The following is a 25,532-nucleotide window of genomic DNA, read 5'->3' as shown; positions in this document are numbered from 1 at the left end:
CCATCTAAGCAGCACTTGTTAGTAGTTTAACTATGTCAAACAGAAACAAGATGCTGATATTTCCGACTGACTCTGAAATTTGATAATATTTGGGGTTATTATTGTCTTTCAAGTACTACAGACGTTAAACCTTCATAGAAGTGTCCAAGGTTTTCGGGGTATTTTTTTGCTTCAGTAACCCGAAATGTGAAGAAGTGAATAATTGCAGGGGTTTACTGTGCTGGAGCATTAGCATATGGATTTGCTCTTAAAAGGGTGTATGGAAAGTACCACTTACAATAAAAGAAATGAGATGTCTTAGTAAAGTAGGAGACATGAGAAGAGGAAAATATTTACATGCATCAAATCTGTGAAGCTCCTGTGCCAAACAACATCAATGTTACAGCTCTGCACTTCAGCAGAAAAGCTGCTGTGAGGTCAGAGCTTCCCTTTCCAAAATCCCTTAGTGAATAGAGGTTTGTAGTGCGCAATGTATGTTCTACCACGCTCATAGCCTGGTGATGCAAGGATGCTCAGGTTGTAGGTGAATTACAGCTGACCTAGCTCTGCACCTGACTAGCTACACTGACAATTTGGGCTTTTGATTCAGTCTTGGGGAATGGTAAAAGAACTGGGTAAAGTTAAGATCTAAGAAAAGAAATAACATGATGAGTATCAGGGAAAGATCAGGAAAGCATTATGAAAAATAAAGAAAAGCTTTCCAAAAATGCACACAAATAGACACAAGTATTGCCAATGAAAGGCTGAGAGAGACCAATATCTTCCTGTATGAGACAGCCCCCCCTAAGAAAATATTGGGTTATTTCCTTGGGGATCTGTTGGATGGATTAAATCAGCCTTCACAGCATGAGCCCTCTTGAAAATTGCCTTTTATGGATTATCTTTACCTCTGTTCTGGATCCAGTTACAACCAGTTCTTTAAAGACTACAGCCATAACAGACATATTCTTAGATTGCAGACCATCTTTGCAGTCAATTTGATTTGGAGGCATGCACCCCATTAGCCTAGCTCTTCTTAAATACTACCAAACTAGGACTATTTCAATGGCTGAGGAGCACAGAGCAGATAAGACAGACCCCTAAATACCTGGAAAGGTGAAAACAGGAGAACAGCATTCAGATGATCTTCATGATGGTACAGGGGTAATAATATGGTTTTGGTTGTGACCTTGCTATGGATGCAGTATTCAAGAAAAAGTTGTACAAAGGGCACACCAGATTTCCTGTTTTTTCTATTACTGTAGAAGCAATATCTGTCAAATTAATATGGGTGGTGCTTAGTAAAGACAACCACAAATACCTGGAGAAATGTGCACTAAATGTTCCCCCTCTATGATTTATAAAATGTAAGGTGGCTGGAGAAAGCAAGCACTTCACGTTAGAGTTATTAACAGTTTTCGAAACAACTAGCTCCTAAAAAGGCCTAGCCAAAATCTAAGTTACACTGTACATATGCACACCTGATGACGAGCAGCTTCACCTCCAAGAAGTGCAGAAGCCTGGGCAAACACAAAAGGCAAAGGCAAAACAAAAGTAGTGTCAGTTACTTTGACTTTGAGCCTGTAAGCACATAAATACGTAACTGTATTTAAACACGTGAACAGTCTCCCAGGTGCTCACAGGGATAGAAGTGATTTAACATACAACCCATATTTCAATGTATGTAGTGCTGAGAACAGATTTGGAAGCTGAGACATTTATTTTCCTTATGCCATTGTCATTGCTTGCTGAGTTAGGCATAAGCTACCTGCATGGATTAGGTAGTTTATGCCTGAGAACATGAAACTTTCCCACACAGTTTTTGGCAATACAAAGGATTAAGGAGCAATTTTTATCCTGACATAGTCCCATGCAGTTTGCACATTGTAAATTAAACTGTTTCAGAGAATATGCATGGCACTTCACCCATCCCTTCAGTTCTTTAAGCTTTGCAGCTGGGGGCTAGATTTCCCAGTCACTGAGGTTTCATTGAAAACAGAGATAAAAGAAAGTTAAGAAAAAGGAAAAGTGCAGCTCCCAGGAAAGAAAATCCAATTCCTCCACAATACCTACAAAGCTGAAGTATATTAACTCACCTATACAGTCCCTGGAAGCTGGGTCCCAGAGCACTTGGAGGCAGTAGAATCAGTGCCACTATTCACCTCTTAAATCTTTGTGTGTGTGTATGTTTTTTATTTTCCACAGGTGGTATGCTGCAGCTATAGCTTATTTGTCTGACAGTTACCTTGTACTTGGTGCTGTGGTATGCAAAGGTTATTGGAATGTATATGCAAAGCTCAATGAATATAGAATTAAAAAAGGCCTCAGAGACATTGCTGAAATGAGACACCAAATCTCAGAAGTTGTATCTTTATAAGGAAGATCTGAATACAGAACACCAAGGTTTATTACTTTTGCACATATTAATTCATAACATTCCATATTATAAGAGGACTCAAGGAGCAATCTTTCATCTTGGGCTGACACAGGAACTCTGCCAGATTTACTGACTTGCTATGAGAAATCTAATTTATCTGGCTGATACATACCTTTAAAATGTAAATCAGAATGGTAAGCTTGTCACAAGACTATCATTTGCAGCCCATAAAATGCTTGGTGTTTCAGGTCACAAGAGATTTTGGGAACAAGGCAAGCAAACTGGTCAGCAAAACCAGACCCTAAACTTGCCACTTTATTTTCTGTCTTGTACGAAAGTTACCAGAACTGAAATCAAAACAATTTTTATTTTACATCCATCCTCTTGGCAACTAGCATCTACCTAGTTGCCAGAGTTCTACTACTGTGAACTCTGTGGGAAACCCTCGATTTTAGAAGATACTACTATAATTGTGCAAAATTCTCACCTCGTCTGTGGCCCAGGTGCTTTGTCTGTATGGAGAGAAAAAGGAAAACCAGCTGCCCTATGGAAACGCCAGATGGTGAAGGAACCCAATCCTCCTCTGGTCTCTCCAATGTCCGATAGGTAGTGCTTTGTGTTTGTACCCTATTTGCTATCTTGTGAACTGCTCACTTCAGGGTTACATTGTAGAGAAACTCAAGGCTCAGAAACTTTAAACACCAATGTTGGCAGAAGATCACAAAGTCTAGAAATTTCCTCTACAGACAAAAAATATTTACATTAATATTTTCAAATGCATTCAGTAGCTGGAATGACAGCACCCATGGTATTTCCATCCTAGTATGGTTGTTATTGATTTGTCCTCCTGCTGGTAAAAAACACATATTGCGCTCTCTGTTTCTTACGCACGCAGGCAAGCACTCGCAGGCAGATGATGCACTTTCAAGCCATCCACAGATGGTTTCCGCATCAGAGTTTACTTTGCCATTTAGACCTCCTGCTTCACAGCCTCCTCTCGGTGTTGCAGTCCCTATTTTCTGTAATTAACTTCTGTTCCTCCCCCCATTTTTTTTTACAAACGCTTTCTACTCTGATGCTTAGAGTCAACCATCTCCCCAAAGCACTGCGATATTTAACAGCATCCAGAGAAGTGGTTAGAGAATTGAGACACTTAAAGGAGACACTGCTCTCGTAAGTGTGCATTCAAATTTTTGAATAGATATTCAGAGGATGGGAGTGTGGATGAGGGAAAAGCTATGAAAGGGCTTATTACTAATTAACTGCATCTATTTCTCCCCCTTTTAAACTGTTTTTTGTTTATCATTTCAGCTGGTAGGGTAAATAAACTAAATTAAAGCTGCAGAAGACAATTATAATTAAGATTCAAAAAGCCAATTGCCTGTTAGTAAACTACCAATTGGTAATAATGTAAGGGATATTTATAGTTCTTTGCTAAGTATGCCACAGATTTACATCAATAACATACTTGCTAATCTCCAAACATTTTATTCAGTAGCCTTTTATTTGCTATTGAAGGTAATATTACTCTTCTCAAGCCACCCTTTTTAAAAGTATCTGGCTTTCATCTTTTTTGCAGAGTTCAGCAAACACAGATGCTTCAGTCCTTTCCTCTCCTATGAAATAGTAATGAGTACATAATTACTAACATTATACCATATAGAAAACCTTGCCATAAAGAACACACTGTGTATAGTTCAGCACTTACAACATCTTGCATTTCTACAGCTTCTTCTTTGAGTCATATCAGACAATCTATAGAGGAGAAACCAGACCACCTTACCCAAGACGGTAATCATCCTGCTTTGGGCAGATCCCCAAACATAGGGCCATAAGTTTTGTTCCCATCACAGGGAGGTGTAGCAAGACCTGTTTAAAAGTAAAAAAAAATTACTGAACTTATAGATTTTGGTTTGTGTTTGGTGTGTGTTACTGGGGGATTAATAACTAATTTTTATAATTTATTTTAATTATTATAATGCATCAGTGTAACTGTCATTTCAGCTGTGTGATGAAGTGTAAATAATTGCAATGTGACTTTTTTGTGTAATGTGTTTCTTGAGTCATATGTTTGCGAAAGTTTGAGTGGCCTTGTAGTACTAATTACTGGAGTCATTATGAGACACTGTATATGATCCTATCATGTGTACAGCAGTAAGAGAACCAGCTTAAGCACTGGTGACTGTCTGCCATCCACTGCTTAGGCACTGAAGGGGCAATTGATGAAGCTTGAGGGTGTCTCATCTCATTCTCATCTCCTATTATGCCACGACAGCTCTTGAAACACAAGTGCCAAAAACTTAAGAGCACTGCATGAGAAGGTATATGGCATGTACCAAGGACTAAGAAGGTTATATGAGGAGGGTTAAATAGAGATAAAATGGCAATGTTAGAAATTTTAGCCTGAATTGTGCTGGTTAACTACTGCCACAAGGGACAGGCTTGGAGATGAGAGCACACCATCTTGGATCCCTCATAAAAACAGCTGTCAACCTGCTTCTTTCCTCAGAGAATGAGGGTTAGAGAAGAATGATCTGCCCATTCCTCAGCCTTCCTTGATAGCAGGGTCCGGAAAAGGGAAAGAAGGAAAGACAACAAATTTACCTATGTCCTGCACATGTGGGAAGAATGCCAGCAAATCTATGTAAGATATTCCCAAGCCTGAAGCAGGGCAGCAACTTCTCCAAGCCACAAATTGGTCCCCCGAGTCAACCTGTAAATACATTTTGTTTACTTCAAAGACACATACATTACAGCTTAAGTTGAAAAAACATGAGAGCTGAAAAGGGAGATGAAAAGGTGCAAAGAGAAATAGGCAGGACACAAGGGCAGGGCTGTGGACAGAGGCGAAAGCTTAGCTGGCACCACAACAAACAGAAAGGGTTGCAGCGTTATAGCATGAAGCCATCAGAAAGCTTGCCAGGAGCCTGAGGTAGCACAGGTTTCCCCTGCATCCCTTCTCTTTGGAGCTAGATGATGTCATCCTTCCCATAGGTTTGCTGAGTGCAGGGTAAATACAGGTGCTGATTATGCAAATGTTTCTGCTTCCTATGCTGCCTACCATGAATGTTATTATGGGGGTGCAGGTGAACTGACTCACCCCAGTACTGGCCAGATAATTACATGGTTATTAATAACCACATGACTGAAAGGTAAATATGCAGTTATTTTTGTCCATAAAATCAGCTCTTTCAACCCTAAGACTAATTCCAAATTATTATGCAGCAGTATATAATTACTGTAAGACAACTTCTACCCTCAAAGAAGCAGGCATTATTCCAAATGAAATCTTTCCGGGTTTTAAGCAAGCCATGCAATCTGACAGCAGGATTTGTCCTCTACCAGCTACTCAATAAAAATTCTAAAACTGTAACTAGAAAATAGGTAGTAACAAGACCATGTTACCAAGTATAAGCACTAACAATTCCTTTGTCATTCAGATTTGGAACCAAACCCACTTTTTTTGGGGTTGGGTTTTTTTTTGTTTGTTTGTTTTTTGGGGTTTTGTTTGGAAAGAAATACATTATATGGAGAAACATGTTGCTCTAACACTTAGCCTTCCCGTCCCAGAGTCCTGATCACTTTAGGTGTGACCCCTGAGAGCAGGACCTGTGAAGTCTTTCTGGAGGTAGATGTTAGGTAAAACGTAAGAAGGAAGGTAGTTTTATCATAACGGCTGATGTTCCTTGTAATTCTTTTAATTTCTTGCAGGTACTGTTGCGTGATTTACCATGGAAAAATTGCTCTGCAGCATCCTGGTGTTTGGAATGGCTGTCATGGTCAATGCTTGTCCCAAATATTGTGTCTGCCAGAACCTCTCTGAGTCACTGGGGACTTTGTGTCCCTCCAAGGGTCTCCTATTTGTACCATTAGACATAGATCGAAGGACTGTTGAACTCCGACTTGGGGGCAACTTTATTATTAATATCAGCCGACAAGATTTTGCCAATATGTCTGGACTGGTTGACCTTACTTTATCAAGAAACACCATCAGTTACATACAGCCCTACTCTTTCACTGACTTGGAGAGTCTTCGGTCATTACACCTGGACAGCAACAGGCTGCCTGACATTGGAGAGGATATTTTGAGAGGCTTAATTAACCTTCAACATTTGATTTTAAACAACAACCAACTAAGCAGCATCTCTGATGAAGCCTTTGAAGATTTTTTGCTGACTTTGGAAGACTTAGACCTTTCCTACAATAACCTCCGAAGCATTCCCTGGGAATCTATAAGGAAGATGATAAACTTGCACCAGCTCAGTTTAGATCATAACCTGATAGATTATATTACAGAGGGGACGTTTGCAGATCTTCAGAAATTGGCTAGATTGGATCTAACATCCAACAGACTTCAGAAACTGCCCCCTGACCCTATATTTGCCAGATCTCAAGTAATTCCATTAGCTGTTACCCCATTTTCTCCACCTTTGTCTCTCAGCTTTGGGGGCAACCCACTGCATTGCAACTGTGAGCTACTGTGGTTAAGGCGACTTGACAGAGATGATGATATGGAAACTTGTGCTTCTCCTCCAGGTCTAAAGGGAAGGTACTTCTGGTACGTACGGGAGGAAGAATTTGTTTGTGAGCCGCCACTTATTACACAACATACTCACAAGTTGCTGGTTTTAGAAGGGCAGACTGCCACACTGAAATGCAAAGCCATTGGGGATCCCACCCCCATCATTCATTGGGTTGCCCCTGATGACCGTCTCATCGGGAACTCTTCGAGGACAGCTGTCTATGACAATGGCACCTTAGATATCCTCATCACCACCTCCAAGGATTATGGGACTTTCACATGCATAGCAGCCAATGCTGCTGGAGAGTCCACTGCAACAATTGAACTCTCAATTGTTCAGCTCCCCCATCTCAGCAACGGTACAAGCAGAGCAGCCCCACCAAAATCCAGGCTCTCAGACATCACCAGTTCCAGCAAGTCTAATCGTGGGGAAACAAAAGGCCCACCAGAAAGGGCTGTCCTGGTGTCAGATGTGACCACTACCTCAGCTTTGGTCAAGTGGACGGTGAGCAAGTCAGCCCCTCGGGTAAAAATGTACCAGCTTCAGTATAACTGCTCAGATGATGAAGTCCTAATCTACAGGTAAATGCAATTGCTGTTTGGTTCTCTGATGGTGACAGAGAGCAGAAAGCAGGGTATAAAGTCTTTTACTCTTAGGTTACTGATTTGACTTTGAACTGAGGTAACACTGCCACCATTATAGTACGCAATGTGGCATTAGCGGTGTCTCATAAATTTGCACTGTGTCTTTCAGTTTATCTGTTGATCTGTTCATTGCTCTTTTAAGTCATACATTTCAAATCTCTGTAGTATCCACTCTTTAACAGCAGTTGTTTTCGGTAAAATCTCCCATTTAGGAAAAAATAGTATCGCAGTTGGTAGTCTCCTTATGAGGCTTAACAAAGAAAGAAAAACTTGACAGGCTAGAAGTCAAAAGTTTCCCTTTCCACCTCCTGTAGGTGGGATTGAAACATACTACTGAGAGAGGAAGCAATGTGGGAGGAAGTTTGTGCTGTCTACCCATAACTCTGGCTCTAATTATTCTGTGATTCAAGATTTGGGGTTTTTAGCAAGAGATTTTTCACCTATGTGAAAGAACTAATTTCTTACTTCACTAACATCTGTTTTACACAACTGTAATGACTGACAACTTTGGAGTATTTAATGTTTTATACCATGTAAAATTCAAGAAGAGTGAGAGATAATTTCAAAAGCAATCCCTGAAAGTTCATTATGCTCATTCAGTTATACAACTCCTCCAACTTTTGATGATGTAAAGCAAGAGTCGCTCTTGCAGTGAAGAAGCAATAAATTTTAGGCATTAAAAATGGGTAGGAACAGTACAGGAAAACAGTGTTGCTGCTTTTTCCTTCTGTCTTGAAGAATGACTGACATAGTATGTTCATGTTAGTGATGAATCCCTAGAAAACACACTTTGCTGCCTATTTTACTGCAAGGACTGTAATATCGGATACATTGAGCTCAAGTCGCTGGCTATGTGTGAGCTACCAGCAGAAGTCAGAATCTCATGGCAAAGTAAAACCAAGAACAAAATATTCCTGTAGCTTTATAAGCATCCTGAAGCCAGTGGGGAAAAACTGGATCTGGTAAAGGAATAATGGGATTTGAGGTTTGACTCTAATTTGAGAACAAGTTCTAGCCAAAACATAGTCAAAGCTGCTGATTTCATCAGTAGTCTGCTGGCCTGCAGTCTACTCTGTCCTTTTACTGCCTAGAGTGAGAGCTGAGGCACTAGTTGGAAAGAGAGGTGGTCGATGTTCAAGTGATGTTTTTAACTCACAATGAAATATAATTTACATTTTTTTTCAGAACTGAATGCTTAGTTTACATAGAGGAAATTTTGTGCCAGCAATGCTTTTATGTCAATCAGTTGTAGAACAGAAATAATGAAGTGTTTATTTACCTACTCCAAACTTACTCTTTGCCAAAAGTAGCAATATCAACATGAAAGTCCAAAGAACATTCTTTTTAAAGGCTATTTATTCAAATATGAAATAATCTGAGGAATTTCAGTTCTGTTAACTTTCATTCCTCAAATATCAAAATATGCTGTAATAAATCAATTAGCAGGTGTGAATTATTTGCCTTGCTCTGGCTGAGGTACAGCAGAACTAGTGTATTAGCTTTGGGACTTGCAAATATGTGGAGTTAGGTGGAATGAAAGGATAAGATAAAACTAAGTAATGGTAAAGTATTAGGAACAGAATGAAAGAAAATATGTCAGTGCCAAGTTTTCCTGAGGCAAAGCTTTTAGCAGAAACTCAACACTATTTAAGATCTTGAGCCCAGTGGAAGTGTGAAAAAATATTCTGAAGGATGTGTATGGTCATATGACACTGTATAGTGAATTTGACCCAGAGAACAGGAATATCTGCAACCTGAAAGAGAAGCGTGCAGAGGCTGTCGAGTGTTGAAAGCTGTTGGAGGTGTTGATTTGCTGAGAAAGAGGATGACCAGGGTAAATAAAACAAAACAATGCAGAAGCAAAGACATGCAATCTAGTAGCTGGAGGGGGGATAATTGGATGCCATGGGCAAAAATGAGAGAAAGATGCCATCTTGTCAGCCTGGTCTGGAGGAATAAGTAGTTATCAAAGTGTCAGGCAATCCTAAATTCTTATTCTGTCCCCACTGCCACCTCTCAACGAAGTTTTGGGCCTTTGTTTCTCTACTTGGTTATGGCTCAGTTTTCCAAGAGCACAGTGAAAACAGTGATATTTCCATAAATCTCCTATCAGGCCTTTTTGAGGATTCATTGATGATGCATAGCTCTTTTCATTCACAGCTCTCAAAAACACTTCACTAAAGAAAACAGATTTTATTTCTCTATATTTTGCACTGGGGAAAGATGAAGCATTGAAAGATGAAGTGAATTGTCCAGCGTCTGAGAGTTAATCAGTGGCACTCATAATATCAAAACCAGTTCCTATGACTTTCAGTCAGGGAACCACTCAGCCCCTTAGAGTTAATTAACTAAAGCTGTTTTGCTTTAATTGATCAGATGCATATCACTGCAATGAGCATGTAGAAAAACCTAAGGGAAAATGATTTCTACAGTGCTCTGCTCTATAAAACGCTGTGTATGTGCTAAATGGAATGTGATACTGCTTAGCTGCTAAAATGATGGGCACTTAATATATGTTAAGATTTGTCAGTATGTCAGGACTGAGGCACACTGGCTGTGCTGTTTGAAAGACTCCTACTTCACTAATAAGAAATGTATGCACAGAAGACGAGTTTGCTATATTCTCTGCTAAGAATTTTTTTCATTAATGTTTTACTCACAGCGAAAGAGTAAAAGTTCTTCCATCCCTATTGTTAAACATCTCTCCTGATCATTACCCAGGACACCAGTCCCTTTCCTGCTTCTATCCCAGTTGTGATCTTCCACTTGTAGGAGCTGTAGATGGTAGGAAGTAGACTGCGGTAGGGTGCGATTTGCCCTATGAAAATTCAGAGGTGTAGTGACAAGCACTGTTTGTTAGGCCTCTTGATTTCACTGAGCTGAAATGGTATCAGAAGCTGAAGCTTGGCTTTAGATATAGCCATGCCATCATAATGAGGATTTAGCAGGAGGAGCGCAGTTTGTCAGCTTCCACCTTCAACCTTCCTGTGTATTTGTTGTCTCAAGGCCATTGCTGAAGCTAGCAGCAGGTCTTTATCTCTTTCAGTGAATTCAGGATGCATGCTTCTCATACTCATCAAATGAGCACAGTCCTGGATCAGCACTCTGTTCCGCATGGCTTCCAAGAGTGAGAAGGAAAAGCTGGAGGAAAGGGAGTGATATTTTGTGCTCATGTCTCAGAGAGCCAGGTTGGTCAATGTCAACTTGCACAGACAGCGACTGCCCTGAACATCGGCACCAGATCAACAATCAGAGGCTGCTCAGAGACGACATGCTATATTACCTTTTCCACTCCACTGGCAGTAGGGATGTTCCTTCTTTAATGGAGCATGCACTTAACCCTTAGCAGTATCTCAGAGCTTCCAGAAACTGCTTTGACCTATGCTCATATTGAAAAAAGACCCTGCAACAGGGGCCTGTGCTGGAGTTGTCTGTCACACACAGGTGAACACCACTGTTTTACTGAGCTATGTGTCTCCCAGTGAGCTTGCTCTCTCTGACTTGTCTGTGCACTGGTTTTAGTAATCCTGCTGTCAAGATAATAACATTCTTTCACCTGGAACAGAACCAGGATTCTGCTCTTCCTAGGCAGAGTGAGAGGAAAGCTTGCTTTTCTGTTTGGTTGTGGGGGTTGGTTTTGTTTAAGTTGCTTTTCTTGTTTTTTTCTTTCTTCTTTTTTCCTATTTTCTGATTTATGTTGCTTATTCATTCTAACTTTTCTTTCCTCTTCACTCTCCTTAACTTTTGCCAACTCACCTTTGTGCCATTCAAACCTGTGCTACCCTGTATAGAGAAAATGAAAATTGTTGGTAATGTTATGAAGCCACATCATGGCCAGCAGGTGCCACAGAAAGAAGATAACAGATTGCTATCTATCTCTCTCTTCTGTTCATACACAGGTTATGAGACCATTTCCACATATTTTAAAGTGAAAACAAAAAATTCTCTGAGAACTGCAAGTCTTTTTTTTAAATACTGTCACACAGTATGTTCTCTTTTCTGGCACATGTGCCCATGGTTCATGCTGCTCTCATCCAGCAAGCTGGATATACATAGACACTGATGGGATGTACCTGGGAGTGTTGAGGGATCTGATTAAAGTCAGTGGGAGGCCATTAACTTTGAAAAATCATGGCACTTGGGGAAAATCCTGAGAACTGGAGGAAAGCAAATATCACTTCTGTCTTCAGAACAGGCAAGAACGAGGACCCAGGGAACTACAGGCAAGGCAACCTTACCATTTGGAGTCATCAGCATAGATTCACAAAGTCATGCTTGACGAATGTGATAACATTTTAAGATGAAATCACTAGGTTGGTGGACAAGGTGAGAGCAGTAGAGGACTATCTTGAAGTCACTACAGCTTTCAACGTTGTCTCGTAAGACCGTTACAGAGAAGCTGATGAAGTATAGGCTGGATGAACAGTGGCATGAATTCAAAACTAGCCAAATGGCTGAGCCAGGGGAGTTGTGATCAGTGGAATGAAGTCTAGTTGGAGACCAGTAAATAGCAGTATATCTCAAGAGTCAATACTGGTTTACAACCTATTTAACATCCAATAGTATTTAATATCTTCATTAATGAGCTGTACGATGGCACAGAGTGTACCCTCAGCAGTTTTACTGATGACACAAAATTGTGAGGAGTGGCTGATAAAACAATGTCATCCAGAGAGGCCTCAACAGCCTGGAGAAATGGGTTGTTAGAGGAACCCCATGATATTCAACAAGAGGAAATCCCAAGTCCTAACACTGGGGAGGAATAAACCCCTGCATTAGATATGCTGAGGGCACCGGGCTAGAAAGTAGCTTTGCAGAAAAGGATCTGATAGTCCTGGTGGACATGAAATTGGACATGAGCCAGCAATGCCCCTTTGCCATAGGCTAATGGTATCCTGGGCTGCATTAGGAGGAGTGTTGCCAGAAGGTAGAGGGAAGCAATCCTTCCTCTCCGTTCAGCATGGGTAGGCCACACCTGAAGTACTGTTCTGGCTCCTCAGTGCAAAAGAGACATGGACATACTGGCAATAGTCCAGCAAAGAGCCGCTAAAATGATTAAGGAACTGGAGCACCTCATATGTGAGGAAAGGTTGAGAGACCTGTGACTGGTCAGCCTAGAGAAGAAAAAGCTCAGGGGAGAACTCACCAATGTGTAGAAATATCTGAAGGGAGAGTGCAAGAAGGGAGAGTCAGGCTTTTCTCAGTGGTGCCCAGTGCTAGGACAAGAGTCACCATATGAAGGTACACAGGAGATTTCATGTGAACATCTGGACATACTTTTTCACTGTGATGCTGAGCACTGTCACAGGTGGCCCAGAGAGGTGCTGAAGTCTCCATTCTTAGAGATATTCAAAAACCATCTAGATATGGTACTGGCAACTGGGTCTAGGTGGCCCTGGTTGACCAGAGGAGTTGGACAAGATGACCTCCAGAGGTTCCTCACAGCCTCAACCATACTGTGTGTAATCCTGAGTGCTACTCAGGTGGGCACTTCCTTTGACACTGTGAGCTAATCATTGAAGAAAAGATATTTCTAACTATCCCTCTAGGAAAGTACAGTAAAATCTGCAAAGGCCAGAGGCAGGTAAATTCAGGCATGTCATAGCAGCCTTCTAATATCTGAAGAGGGCCTACAAGGATGCTGGGGAGAGACTCTTCATTAGGGACTCTAGTGGTAGGACAAGGGGTAATGGGTTTAAACTTAAACAGGGGAACTTTAGGTTAGATATAAGGAAAAAGTTCTTCACAGTGAGGGTGGTGAGGCACTGGAATAGGTTGCCCAAGGAAGTTGTGAATGCTCCCACCTAGGAGGTGTTCAAGGCCAGGCTGGACAGAGCCTTGGGTGACATAGTTTAGTGTGTGGTGTCCCTGCTCATGGCAGGGGGGTTGAAACTAGATGATCTTAAGGTCCTTTCCAACCCAAACCATTCTATGATTCTATGATTCTGTGTTTAGAGTTATGTGGGTTTTAATGCAGCAGCTTTCATCCTTTTCTGTGATATAAACCACTCTTAAACACACACTGATGTCAATAAATGTGTATTATACCCATCACTTTTGGCCAAGACCAGAAGTGTGTTTACAAAATGCACAACTGAAAATTACCTCTTATTTGAAAGAAAAACATGCAGGAAGAGTAACCAATGTCCAAGAGAGAAAGGGATGGAAAAAAGACCAAAGGTCTACAAAGCAATGTACTTAGATTTAAGGTTGAAGAGGCAAACGCTAGGAGACTTTATCTTAGAAATCTTACGTGTTTCAGAGAAAGTTGAGAGTAGATTTTTCTCAGTCTAGACTCTCCTTTCACAAGTGTTTTAGATGTTTAAGAACAGACTTACAATCAATGCAACCTAGGCACTGGCATACTTAACTCATTTTGAATAAGGGATTCAGCTGAAATGTAAAAATTTGCAAAATAGTATCTTTGGGGCTCAGTTCCCCATCTGTTACTTGGGGTGACAACACTGCCTTGACTCACAGGGATGAATGCATTAGAAAATATTGTGGAACCAGGAGCCCACATAAATGAATAGGGAGACGGTTGCTTTGAAGTCATTGTGTGGTCTGCAGCAACAGGGGTAGTCATGAATGATTAAGATGGAGCATTACATAACTGCAATACTTAAATTCAAGTAAGGCATCTGGGGACAGAGGTTTTTTTTATGTATAGAGCACCCTACATCATGTGGGACCAAATCTCAGTTTTGGCCATCAGGCATTGGTGAATATAGAAATTCACCATTATTTCAAAAGATGAATAAATCTGCAAGAGTTTTGAGGAACTTCCCAGGTCATACTGAGCCTGCTGGCTGTGTTTTGAATTAAAGTGATGATGCAGACACTTAAAAATGTGCATCTGAAGTGCGATACTGCCATTAGATTTATGAGAGATTTAGATCTTTTTTATTTTGTAGTGTTTCATACTAAAGGTGATAAAAACAGCAGTACAAATTAAGAATTACTGTAGCACTATAGTCTCCCTAGCTTATAAATTCAGCACTGGAAGAAAAAGTGTTTTATATATTTATGAATGCTTATTTTTTCCATATATATTTTATGTAGCAGGCAGTCTAAGCATTAAAATAGGAATAAATAGCTCCATATCTCCAGTCTACTTAAACAATGGTGCCATGGATTTGATTACCTAAACAATATAATAATGATTTACATTTACACAGCTCCTTTTACTGCAAGTGCTTCACAGACTGACTGAACCAACATCGCTCCACCAACCACTGCTATCCTGTCACCTCTCAGTTAAATGTTAGCTGCAGTTTGGCAGTCAGGTGATAGTGCAACTCAATTTTATGAGCAAAAAACAACTTCAGCCTTTGTTCTTATGGATGCTTTAACTTAGGTAGGAAGCGATTAAGTGAGTTTGAATTTATTACAGCATATTAGGATAAATATACCCATGCACTCTTCTAGTCAACTGCACGTCAGTAAGAAAATGCTTTATGACTAAGGTGCTGCAAACTTCAGAAATATCTAAATTGTGTAAGGATGTTCTTTCAAACAGCAGTGCCACAATCAACACCACGTCATGCATGAGAGAGGATGTCACTGTCTAGATTGCTGATGCTTCTTGCAATGAAAGTCTATTGTGTAGAGGTCTTCCAGCTAAAGACTGGAAATAGAGGAAGCACTGCCATGTTGCTGTTAGGGCACATAATCTCAACAGCCTGATGAAGTAGTAAAGAATGGTTACATTATTTTCCCTCTGAGGAATGTTAGAAATACACAGCTCTGGTAATTTAAAAAAAGACAGGGGATTCATTTATTCTGAAATGCCTGAACATCTTTCCTTGTTCAGGATTTGGACAGTGGGTTCATTCAAATGAAGACTTACAGGCCACTCTTCTACCCCATTTTTCAGTTCCATCTCTGTCTCCATCCTCACTAAGCACCAACCTTCCTCCATGGCTCACAGCTGGCACAAAAAGCCCTCCTAAGCCTCCACATGTGAGCTGATTGCACTGTATCCAGGATACAAACCTTGATTTGATCAAAGCATTTATATATTTAAACACTGAATAAAACAACCATTGGGAGGAAGGACATCACATGAAGACATTAATTATCATGTATTAGTCATTGGTATTTGACAGGTTGAGACAGCAACTGTATAAAAATAAAAAAGTGAAGTCACAGTCCTAAGGGGAAGCAAAATTTATATAAACAGAGCAGTGAAAGTTGGACATGGACATTTGGTACTTCTGGTCATTTAAGTGTGGTTTGCAACACTAGTGTGCATTGACTTCTAGAAGACCTTCAGCAAGTGCAGGCTTGCTGAAAGGCATCAGACATAATGAAGAAGCTGCTTCACAGAAACATGTATTCTGAGACTGTGGGGGTTGGGGGTTTAATTTGCATTTGTTGAAAAAAAGTTCATCTAGCCTTTACTTTTTATTTTGTTTCTCTTGCTGGGAGAAATACAGGGACAAGGAAGGGTTAGGGTGGATTTTTTTTTGTCTGCTTGTGCTTATTCCCTTCCCCCCCCTTGCAATACGAGACGTTTTAAGAATAAGAAAGAAAACATAGTGGAAATGAGGAAAATTACATTATTACCAGGTAATGAGGTGGAAAATAGAAATAGAAAATATGAAAGAAATATAAATATAATAAATATATTAAAAATAAGCAAGATTAAACAAAAGTAGATTTACCTCTTAGTATTGTCATGAAAGTAATCCTAGGTTGCTGTGATAAACCATCATTCACCTGACGTATGTATAGAAACTGACGAGAAATCCATTGGTGAGAGCCACTCCAGTTCATGGCGAGCAGAAGCAGACCATGCAGATGCTACCCAGACCAGTATTTGTCTTGCTTAATACCTGCCACAGAAAGACAAAATACTAAACCGCCTCTGATGTCTACAGGAAATACATTCCTTTACATGGGTATGTGAGACATATGTGAGGGCACGTGAGAGAGTGCTTGCATTACTGCTGCCCATGCTGCAGTGCCCCAGCAGAGCAGAGAAGAGCAGGACAGCATCTTTCACTGGCTTGGAGGCATTCCCATTTCCTTCAAAGTTTAACAGCAGTCAAATAATATTTACTGAGGTATGTGGAGAGGTTGTATGCTACAGTTCTACCCCTGAGCTCAGCCTCAGGTGCTGAATACAAAGACACAGAGCCTGATTCTCATTTCAGCCCCTGTTGTGCTTCTGAGAAGAAACCCCCACCAGAGCCAGGGATAGTGTGCAGGGTGGAAAGGAAATCAGAATTGGTTTTCAGCGTAAGACAGCAGTACTCCTGTTTTATCTCTGCTGCTAATTATTTATTTAGCTTATCAAAGGCTCAGCACTTTCACTTGAGGGGAATTCGGGATGAGCTAATGCTTGCCCATAACATCTGCCACATCCCCTCTCTCAGCTGCTCCAAACCCAAATGCCTGGAGCTGTCCCCACCCATCATTGCAATAACAACCTACACATCTGTTGCCAAAATGAACTATTGAAATAAGATTTTGATTAAGCTTCAGGTGAGTCAACAATTTGATCTCTAAATGAAAAGTTTTAATACATTCAGATTCATACCAATCCTGAATATTAAGAAACCAGCACACAGCTGCACAGTTACCACCATCTTTTGTATTTCAAATCTAGGACAGATTTATAGCAGTTCACGTGCTGCTTTATGCAAGAAACTGTTGCCACTTGCTGATCACTTAACAGTAAGAACCTCCCTCCCATGTCATTTGTAGTCATGTAAAATAATAATAGTTAGCTCTGATAGTTACAAATGGTAACTGGTCAAATGCTTGACTGAAAGCTTGACTCAAAGCCCTCAGAAATGAGTAGCCACCATTGACTCTGATGAGCTTTGGTTCAGCCTGAAAATCTTGTGGTTTAGGGATTACCATTATTTTGTAGAGAGACAGATGGAAGAATAAAGAGGTTAAATATTTTGCTCAAGGTAATTCAGTAAACCAACTGAAGAAACAACTTGCCTATGGAATCACAGCTGGGAGTAGTCCTAACTTAGCTTTCAGTATGTTCCTAATAAAGTACGTCCTCACATTTCAAGTCAGATATTTTCCCATCATAAAGTCATGATTTGGAGAGAAAATATAACATTCTTGGTGCTGTTACTGCTGTTAAATGCAGGTTATAAATCTGTTGACTTAGGAAAGGCATTTTCAATAGCATCAAGCTCAGATCAGGGTTTCACTGTAAGTTTGTACCTATACAACAGAGGTGTGATATCTCCTTAAAGGAACAGTGAAAATAATGAGGCTTGATTTCATAGAATCACAGAATGGTTAGGATTGGAAAGGACCTTAAGATCATCTAGTTGCAACCCACCCTGTCATTGGCAGGGATGCCTCACACTAGACTATGTCACCCAAGGCTCTGTCCAACCTGGCCTTGAACACCACCAGGGATGGAACATTTACTATTGCTTTGGGCAACCTGCTCCAGTGTCTCACCACCCTCACTGTGAAGAACTTCTTCCTTATATCTAACCTGAACTTCCCTTGTTTAAGTTTAAACCCATCACCCCTTGTCCTATCACTACAGTCCCTAATGAAGAGTCCCTCTCCACCAACCTTGAAGGCCCCCTTCAGATACTGGAAGGCTGCTACGAGGTCTCCACGCAGCCTTCTCTTCTCCAGGCTGAACAGCCCCAACTTTCTTACCCTGTCTTCATGCAGGAGGTGCTCCAGTGCCCTTCTCATCCCTGTGGCCCTCCTCTGGACTTGCTCTAACAGCTCCATGTCCTTTTTATGTTGAGGACATCAAAACTGCACACGGTACTCCAAGTAGGGTCTCAAAGAAGCAGAGTAAAGGGGCAAATTTCCTCCATACTTCGTATATGTAATGCACACTTTAGTACCCAAGATGCTTCACTTGATATCTAACTTTTCACTTCTTCAGGTGGTGCCTGCAGCTGGTTCACAGTACTCCTTTGTCTCCCCAGTGCTGATCCATTGGGTTCCAGGTGTTGTTGGAGATACTCTCTAATCCCTTCTTCATTTTGTGTCACAGCTACTGACGTCTGGACCCTTTTAGGAGATATGGAAAAACTATCAGTGACCACAGAGCATGACAACCGCTCCTAGCCTTTCTAAATCTGTATCTGAGACCTCCTCCCTACCCTCCCCTCAGCCTTCATTTTAACTGGGACACCAAAAATCCAGGTAGCATCCAGACTACTAAGAAATCTCCTTCAAGAGTGGTGACCCTATAGCATAAATAGCGGCTGAAAGCTACTTGCTTGAGGGAGAGGATGATTTTTTTTTATCTACAGGTGTTTTTCAAAAGAGTTTTTTTTATATATATATATAAAAAGCATAAAAACATGTAGTATTCCTAAAACACATTCAGATGCTAATATTTGCCACTGCCAGATCATTCTGCGTAATTTAGCTCCCACTTGCTCACACAGAGGCTTCAGGCTGTGGGTAGGTGAAACAGGGTGCCTTGACAGCTCCTGCCTCCCCAGCCATCTGACACCCTACCCCATTCAGCTCCCCTCTGAAGTCACATGAAGCCTTTTTACTCATTTCAGAGCTGTCTTTGTTTTAGATTTTTGGTAGGAGGACTTGGAGGAGGACACGTGCTCCTCTTGCAGTGGGTTCCTGATACTCTTTGTCTCCCCAGCATTGACCAGTTGAGTTCTGACTGTGAGCATTGCTTTGTGGTTCATGAAAGAAATTATGTTTATTTTTTTATGTAGGACTATTTTATCTATCAAATACATGAGAATGACAAGATGGATGGGGGGGGGGAGAACAACGCAAAGTTACAAACAAAGCCAAAACCTTATTATTATGGCCTTATTTCACTGCCATAGCTGCAGATTCACCTATCTGATTGCTTGTTCTGAATTTCCTATTATACTCTCTCTTTCATACTTGGCTTTCTGCTTGTATGCTCAGGTTTTTTTAGAAAAACTATACTTTTTGTACAATGATTGCACCCATTAACCCTAACATAAGATAGCAATGATACAGGTCTAATTCCTTAGAGAAATTACTTAAAACTCATCATTTGAAAAATATAGAACTGGAAAAGACACAACACTGGAAAAATAAAAAAAGATTAATACACTGGACTAAAATTGTATCATAAAGTCTTCACTGGCTTTAGCTCATACAACCCTCGTTACTTCTGGATTTGCCTATAGTAGGCAGATCTTCTGAGCACAATATACGCATTCAGAGTAAGCAAAAATCATTCTGTTCAGGTGATCCAGTACAAAATGAATGCAACATTTGCTTCTCATTCAGATCTATTTTGAAGCTTTAATTGAGATGCTGATGGTGAGTAGTCTTTGTGTTAATGTTCTGGTCAGGGAAAGATGAAAGAAGAGGATTTCAGACAAGCTGAGGAACTTAAAACTCGAGGCAGAAATCAGATTCATGCTCCATGTAATTCTTTGTGCACTGTACTTGTAGGTTTTCAACAAAAGCTTGTACTACAAGGAAGTCATTTATCCTTTCTCTGTCCTTAAAAGGGCACAGGAGAAATGTAGCTCAAATTTTCATTGGTAAAGAAAGAAAATGTTAGGTAATGGATGTCTTTGAAAACATAACATGGGTTATTTCATTGCCATATTACCCTTTTCCCCCAAACATGTCTTGATTTACAGTCTAATATGAGGGCAGTAGAGACATGTACCGCGTAATCCATAATAATCTGTAAGAGGGTCAAGCACAAAGGTAACACAGTCCTATCTGAGGATAACAGACTAGTACTGCAATCTAAAGTAACCTTGAAACTATAATGTCATTGAGAAATTTCTCTGTTTAAAATGAAATGTTCTGATTTTCAAAATGTAGCCCAGCCAGCAGGCAGATAGATCTGCCTCATTACCACAGCCCTGCTGATGTCTCAGAATCACAGCTTGATCATATTAGGTCCCAAAGACAAGAATCCCACAGAGGAATGCTTTCCATGGAAGGAAATGGGAGTTGGTTTCACCCTTTGGCAGAGGGCACTTTAAAGTGGAAGAAAAGTCACCTGTGTGCCACAGCAACAGAGATGGAGTTACTGGTTCTGAGCAAGAGAGATACTTATCTGACATCCTCAGATGAGGAAGAGCTCATCCACTGGAGGCTACAGCTGTGCTTTAGGGTGGCTGAAAATACCCTGTAGACAGCAAGGTAAGGCTATACCATAACCCCCTTCTGGTTTACAGACTAATTTATTAGCAGAGATGAACGGTTTGAGACAGCCAGCACTAGGTATGAATTTGCCCATCTGTCCTCCCTCTCCTTCCTCTTGCATTACTTTGAATTTGCCTAAGTTTTAATTTTGTAATATATTTATTACCTCATAATTTACTTCATTTTAACAAGAAAACAAATACAAGAGCTGTCTGTTCAACCCAACACTTTTTTCTCTTTTTTTTTAATTATCTATTTGTTTATTTAATCAGCTTGGATTTTGGAATTGGTTCTTATGCAGATATCCCAAACCATGCTCTGAATTTTTCTCAGAGTGGGGATTGCACAGGCAGTAGCTGCCCGATAGACATATGGGCAGCTGACAGTATCAAGGCACCCCACCAGCAGCTCTGCTGTCTGGCAGATTGCCTCAGATAGTCAGGCTGGATGAATCAGTCCTTCTGCCGGGGCTGAGAGAGTGGGAGCTGCTGCAGAATGAGAAGTATACATGATAGTGATTACTGAGCCTCCCTGTATGTTGTACTGCAGGGTTGGGATAGCAGCATCCAAGTGAACTTGAATTTTGTTAATCTGAGTATGTACAGACAGAATTTCAGCTTTCAGGTTCCTCTGGGACAAGGCTGGGTCACCAGCCTGCTATGTGCAAAGGTTCATGGCCTGGGAGTGTCCTGGGGAGGAATTTGACAGCACTGCCAGGGTTGGGCAACAGGAAAGGGGAAGAGAAATGAAGGTAATTGGCTTGAAACCATCCTGTCTCTCTTTGCATCTTCACTTTCATCCCTGAAAGGGAGTCAGATGCTTGGTAAGATGAGCAGGCAATAGACACAAGAGCACCCCTGCTTCTTTGATGCTTGCAGCCTGCTCCGGTTGCTGTTACAGTGATATGACAGTGCCTTGCTCTCTGAGCAGACAGAAGGAGGAACAAACATGATGGAAGGAGTCACCTTCACAAGCTGATTCCTCCCTTCCAAGTTCTCACAGCACCCTGGGTGGCTGCTGTCACAGGCTGCTGTCTTAGCAGAGGGCAATGACAGCCCCATCTACTCTGGGTGGTCAGACAAACCTCCTGCATCCTCGGTGGCATGAGCGATGTTGCAATCTCTCTGCTAGAAAAAGAGTGAAGAGGTACCTCTGGTAGATGCTTTGCTTTTGTATGAGTTGCTTAGGACATAGAATCATAAATAGTTAAGGTCAGAAAGGACCTTAAGATCATCTATTTCCTACCGTCCTGCCATGGGCAGGGACACCTTACCCTAGACCATGTTGCCCAAGGCTCTGTTCAACCTGGCCTTAAACACTGCCAGAGACGGAGCATTTACGAGCTACATTGAGGTCACAAGGTTATAAGTATGGCTAGTAGTTCAAATTCTTTTTTCTTTCTCTGGGGACACTAACGCCTTTTATGAGATGAAGGACTGTTTGCAAGGGGAAGGCTGAAATAAACACTGGGAGCAGGATTCATGCCTGTGAAGAGCATTAACAAAAGCCTGAGGGGCCATAACAGTCCCATTTCAGGGTTCAGTACTGCACTTCTGTACAACACCAGGGTAGAATGGGATGAAGAGGTGACGAGACCTTGTGCTGTACAAACTCTGCCTAATGGAAGCATATGAGATTTTAGCTGTTGTTTGTTTGGGGTTTTTTCCACACTAAAACATAATATCGATGTTCATTTCACCTTTTCTCTTTGTTTTCCCCATCCAGACTCTCTTGTGGTAGATAATTATATTGGCTGTGGTTTAATTAGCTAATTATGCCAGAGCTGGAATATTTTTCAGAGTAAATCCTTTTATTTAGTTGTTCTTAAGCAGCTTCTCTTTGGGTTTTTCTCTTTGGGAATTTTCTTTGTATATCATTGTGTGGTAGCACAGATGTTTATAACTGGTTTCACTGGGGTGTTTAAATGTGATAGTTATCCAATTGGAGTGAAAGGAACAGCACTATGGAAGGCAGAAGTGTCATACTCCTGGAAGTAGCACACTGACATACAAATTCTGCAAAATTTTGTTGATACTTTTGCAATAATATTTGGAAAATAATGGTATGGCTTTACTCCTGAAAAAGTGATTTTAATTTTCATATTAACACCTTTGAAGGACACATTTTACCTAGCACATATAAGGCTTTTTGAATTTGGCCTTTGCATCTCCAAACAAACAAAAAAATCCCCTTTCCTTAGCAGGCTTAGTTTGTCAGTATATAAATCTTGTTTCTGTTGCTAGCTGCACTGTAGGCAAAGATTTCGGTGCTCACTGCTGTGCTGAACTAAAGGTTACAGGTAAATGTAATCTTGAAAAACCTAAAGAAGACAAGGAGTAGCACAGAGACGCAGGCAAGGCGATCTGCTCCTTGGCCTGATTATCACACATAGTGGTAAGTTCTTATGTTGTGTCATGGAATAGTAACCTGTGTATTTTTCTAGTGATGCCTAACTCTGGCAAAGTGTGTATAACCCTGTAGTGGAGATAGCCAGTCATGCTTCTCCATTCTGTGCTGTTTCACAGCTGCCCATTAGAGTCAATAGGTGTTCAACTCTCAAAGGTGGTATTGAGCAAATTCTTAGTAAGAGTTTTTGCTGTCTCCCTGCTTTCACTGAGTGTATGTAGGACTGTGCTGTAGGCAATTTTCTTCCTTCTTCTTTCTTGGCACCTCTTGGATGTGGCTAGTCACAGTAACAAAGCCAGGGCTTTGTTTAGCCTACAAATTTAGGAACCTACATTTATTATAAACTTAGGATCTTGCTCTAGCTCAAGGTGGCCAAGCTGTGAGCTTACAGCAGTGCAGTGATGAGAAGCATCAAGCTTTGCAAGTCATCAGGACCCACCTCCTAATGGTTTGCTCATCCCCACATCTCCCTAGTTAAGATTGGATTAATATGTTTGCCAAGCTTCAAGTCCATCTGTTAGTGAAATTATATGTCTGCATTAGGTTAAAACCAGTTTTCTACCCCCTACATGATTTTATTCCAGAAACTTTCCATGTTTATCAGACAGCAAAGTGAGTCCAGGAAAAGTCATTGAAGCAAAGTCCTTATTCCTACTTAGAGAAGTCCCTGAGGACATGACCTGTAAGTGTTTTCCTGGCTTCTGCCATTTTCCTCTCTTTTGCCTAACCCTGGTTAAGCTTGCTGGTGTCAGGGAGGCATATACTCACAAGAGCTATAGGCTGCTTTTCAAATCAGGTCACATCTACTAGATCCCAAACAAGAAATGTTATCTTGGGGAAATTTTGAAGCTAGTGCTTCAGTTTACCCAAAGCTAACCTTAATCTGCTGTAGAATGGGACAGAACCACAAAGTATTTGACTACTCCTTACATCGGACAAGCAGCAGATTTAAAAACTAATTAAAAAAAAAAAAGAGAAAAAGAAACCAACAACACACTAGTTGATCACACAGCTATTGCAGTAGCATGAGTAGCATGCAACATCTGTCTAGCACACCCTCCAGCCACCTGCCTCTGCAAAAGCTACGAAGAAGCAAACCATATTTCAACTCTGTTTTATTTTCTAGCCCTGTTTAAAATGGAACAAACCCTGGAATATTTGTCTCATGGGAAATTCCAATATTGTAACATCTGTTTCTGTCAAGAATCAGGCTGAAAATTCTCCATAAAAGTTGTTTTGCTTGCTTATGGAAAGAAAACTTTAAAAATATTTCATTTGGAAATGTTGAAATGTTGCTATCAATCTCATTGTGGATGTTACAGCTTTGGGAGTGACAGCCCCATCCCCATCATACATTATTGCCCCTCGGGGAGTTACTGTCTTCCTGGAAGCAAAGCTCCTTAATTTAATCGCATTCACTTTTCTCTCACTCCCCTCACCACAGAGGACTTCCTTCCCTGCATGTTGTTCCTGCTGTCAGCCCCTGCAGTGGTGAATGGATGGTCAGGGTGTACAAGGAGAAGGGGCAACTGTCAGTGAGTGGGAAAGGAGGAGGGGACATGGTGGAAGAGCAGAGCAAGGGCTGGAAACCGAGCATACAACTGCCAGAAAGAACATTGTGGCTTTCATTTTAGTCTTCCTGACAAGAAAAAAAGCAGATCTAGCAGAAACACCTGTTTTAACACTAAAAATGTGGTTCATTTAAGGTATCCAACCAGCTTTGCCATCAGAATTCCAAGGTTTTGCTAGGTGCATCCATCTAGTGCCTCTAAGAACTTTGAACATGTGGTCTGAGAGACATCCAACTAATGCAAAATACTTGTGCACTTTACGCAAGCTCCCTCAGGGAGGGGATGATTTGGTGTGAACAATGAACCACTCTGCCAGGCAGAAACCAAATTGGCTCTGCCTTATACAGCTGCAGGAGCTGAAAACCTCTTGCTGAAGTTTGTGTCCTGGGAGCCATCATACGTTTCAGTCATTTTCTGACACTAGCAATAGGTACCACACTTGTCCTAGTTGCATCCTCCCCACTCCGGTTTGTTCTTCAGTGGAACAATAAACCCCTCTTACATTTTCAAATGTTTTGCTCAATTTTCAGTGCATGATTTTTTTGTGTTTTTCCTAGTGATGACAGCACAACTTACCAGGTGAGACACATTGCTGTTTATCTTCAATGCTGTCTCATACATGTTGCTTTAATGATTTAATGATCCAGAAGGCAGAGAGCTGCACAGTGTTTAGCTAAAGGCAGAGGAATGAAGATGGAAGATACAATATGAAAAAGGTGACATGTGAACACATAAAAAGGAACATGAAGGCAGAGAGATCAACGTGTGTGTGTGTGTGAATTTTGTTTATCTTTTCTCCCCCTTTCTGTTCCTAAATACGAATTGCGTGTAACTGCTTAGTGCAATCCTTTTTTCTTTTCATTTTGTTCCCCTATGGATTTTTCTAGAAATCAAGAGCTGAGTAGAGCTAGTC

At 40.9% G+C, this 25,532-nt stretch overlaps 1 protein-coding gene across 1 annotated transcript in view; it reads left to right on the top strand.

Moving 5' to 3' along the window:
• Window positions 1-6,087: 6,087 nt before the first annotated feature.
• LRFN2 (leucine rich repeat and fibronectin type III domain containing 2) overlaps window positions 6,088-25,532 on the top strand; it is a 38,991-nt gene continuing 19,546 nt past the window's right edge. The window contains exon 1 of the mRNA XM_010017158.1: window positions 6,088-7,460. Within this exon, the coding sequence (XP_010015460.1) occupies window positions 6,088-7,460 (1,373 nt within the window). The remainder of the gene's footprint in view (window positions 7,461-25,532) is intronic.

This window comes from Nestor notabilis, unplaced genomic scaffold (assembly GCF_000696875.1).
Source record: "Nestor notabilis isolate BGI_N333 unplaced genomic scaffold, ASM69687v1 scaffold5006, whole genome shotgun sequence".
Taxonomy (NCBI): domain Eukaryota; kingdom Metazoa; phylum Chordata; class Aves; order Psittaciformes; family Psittacidae; genus Nestor; species Nestor notabilis.
The sequence above is the reverse complement of the archived record's forward strand: the minus strand, read 5'-3'. Positions and strand labels throughout refer to the sequence as shown.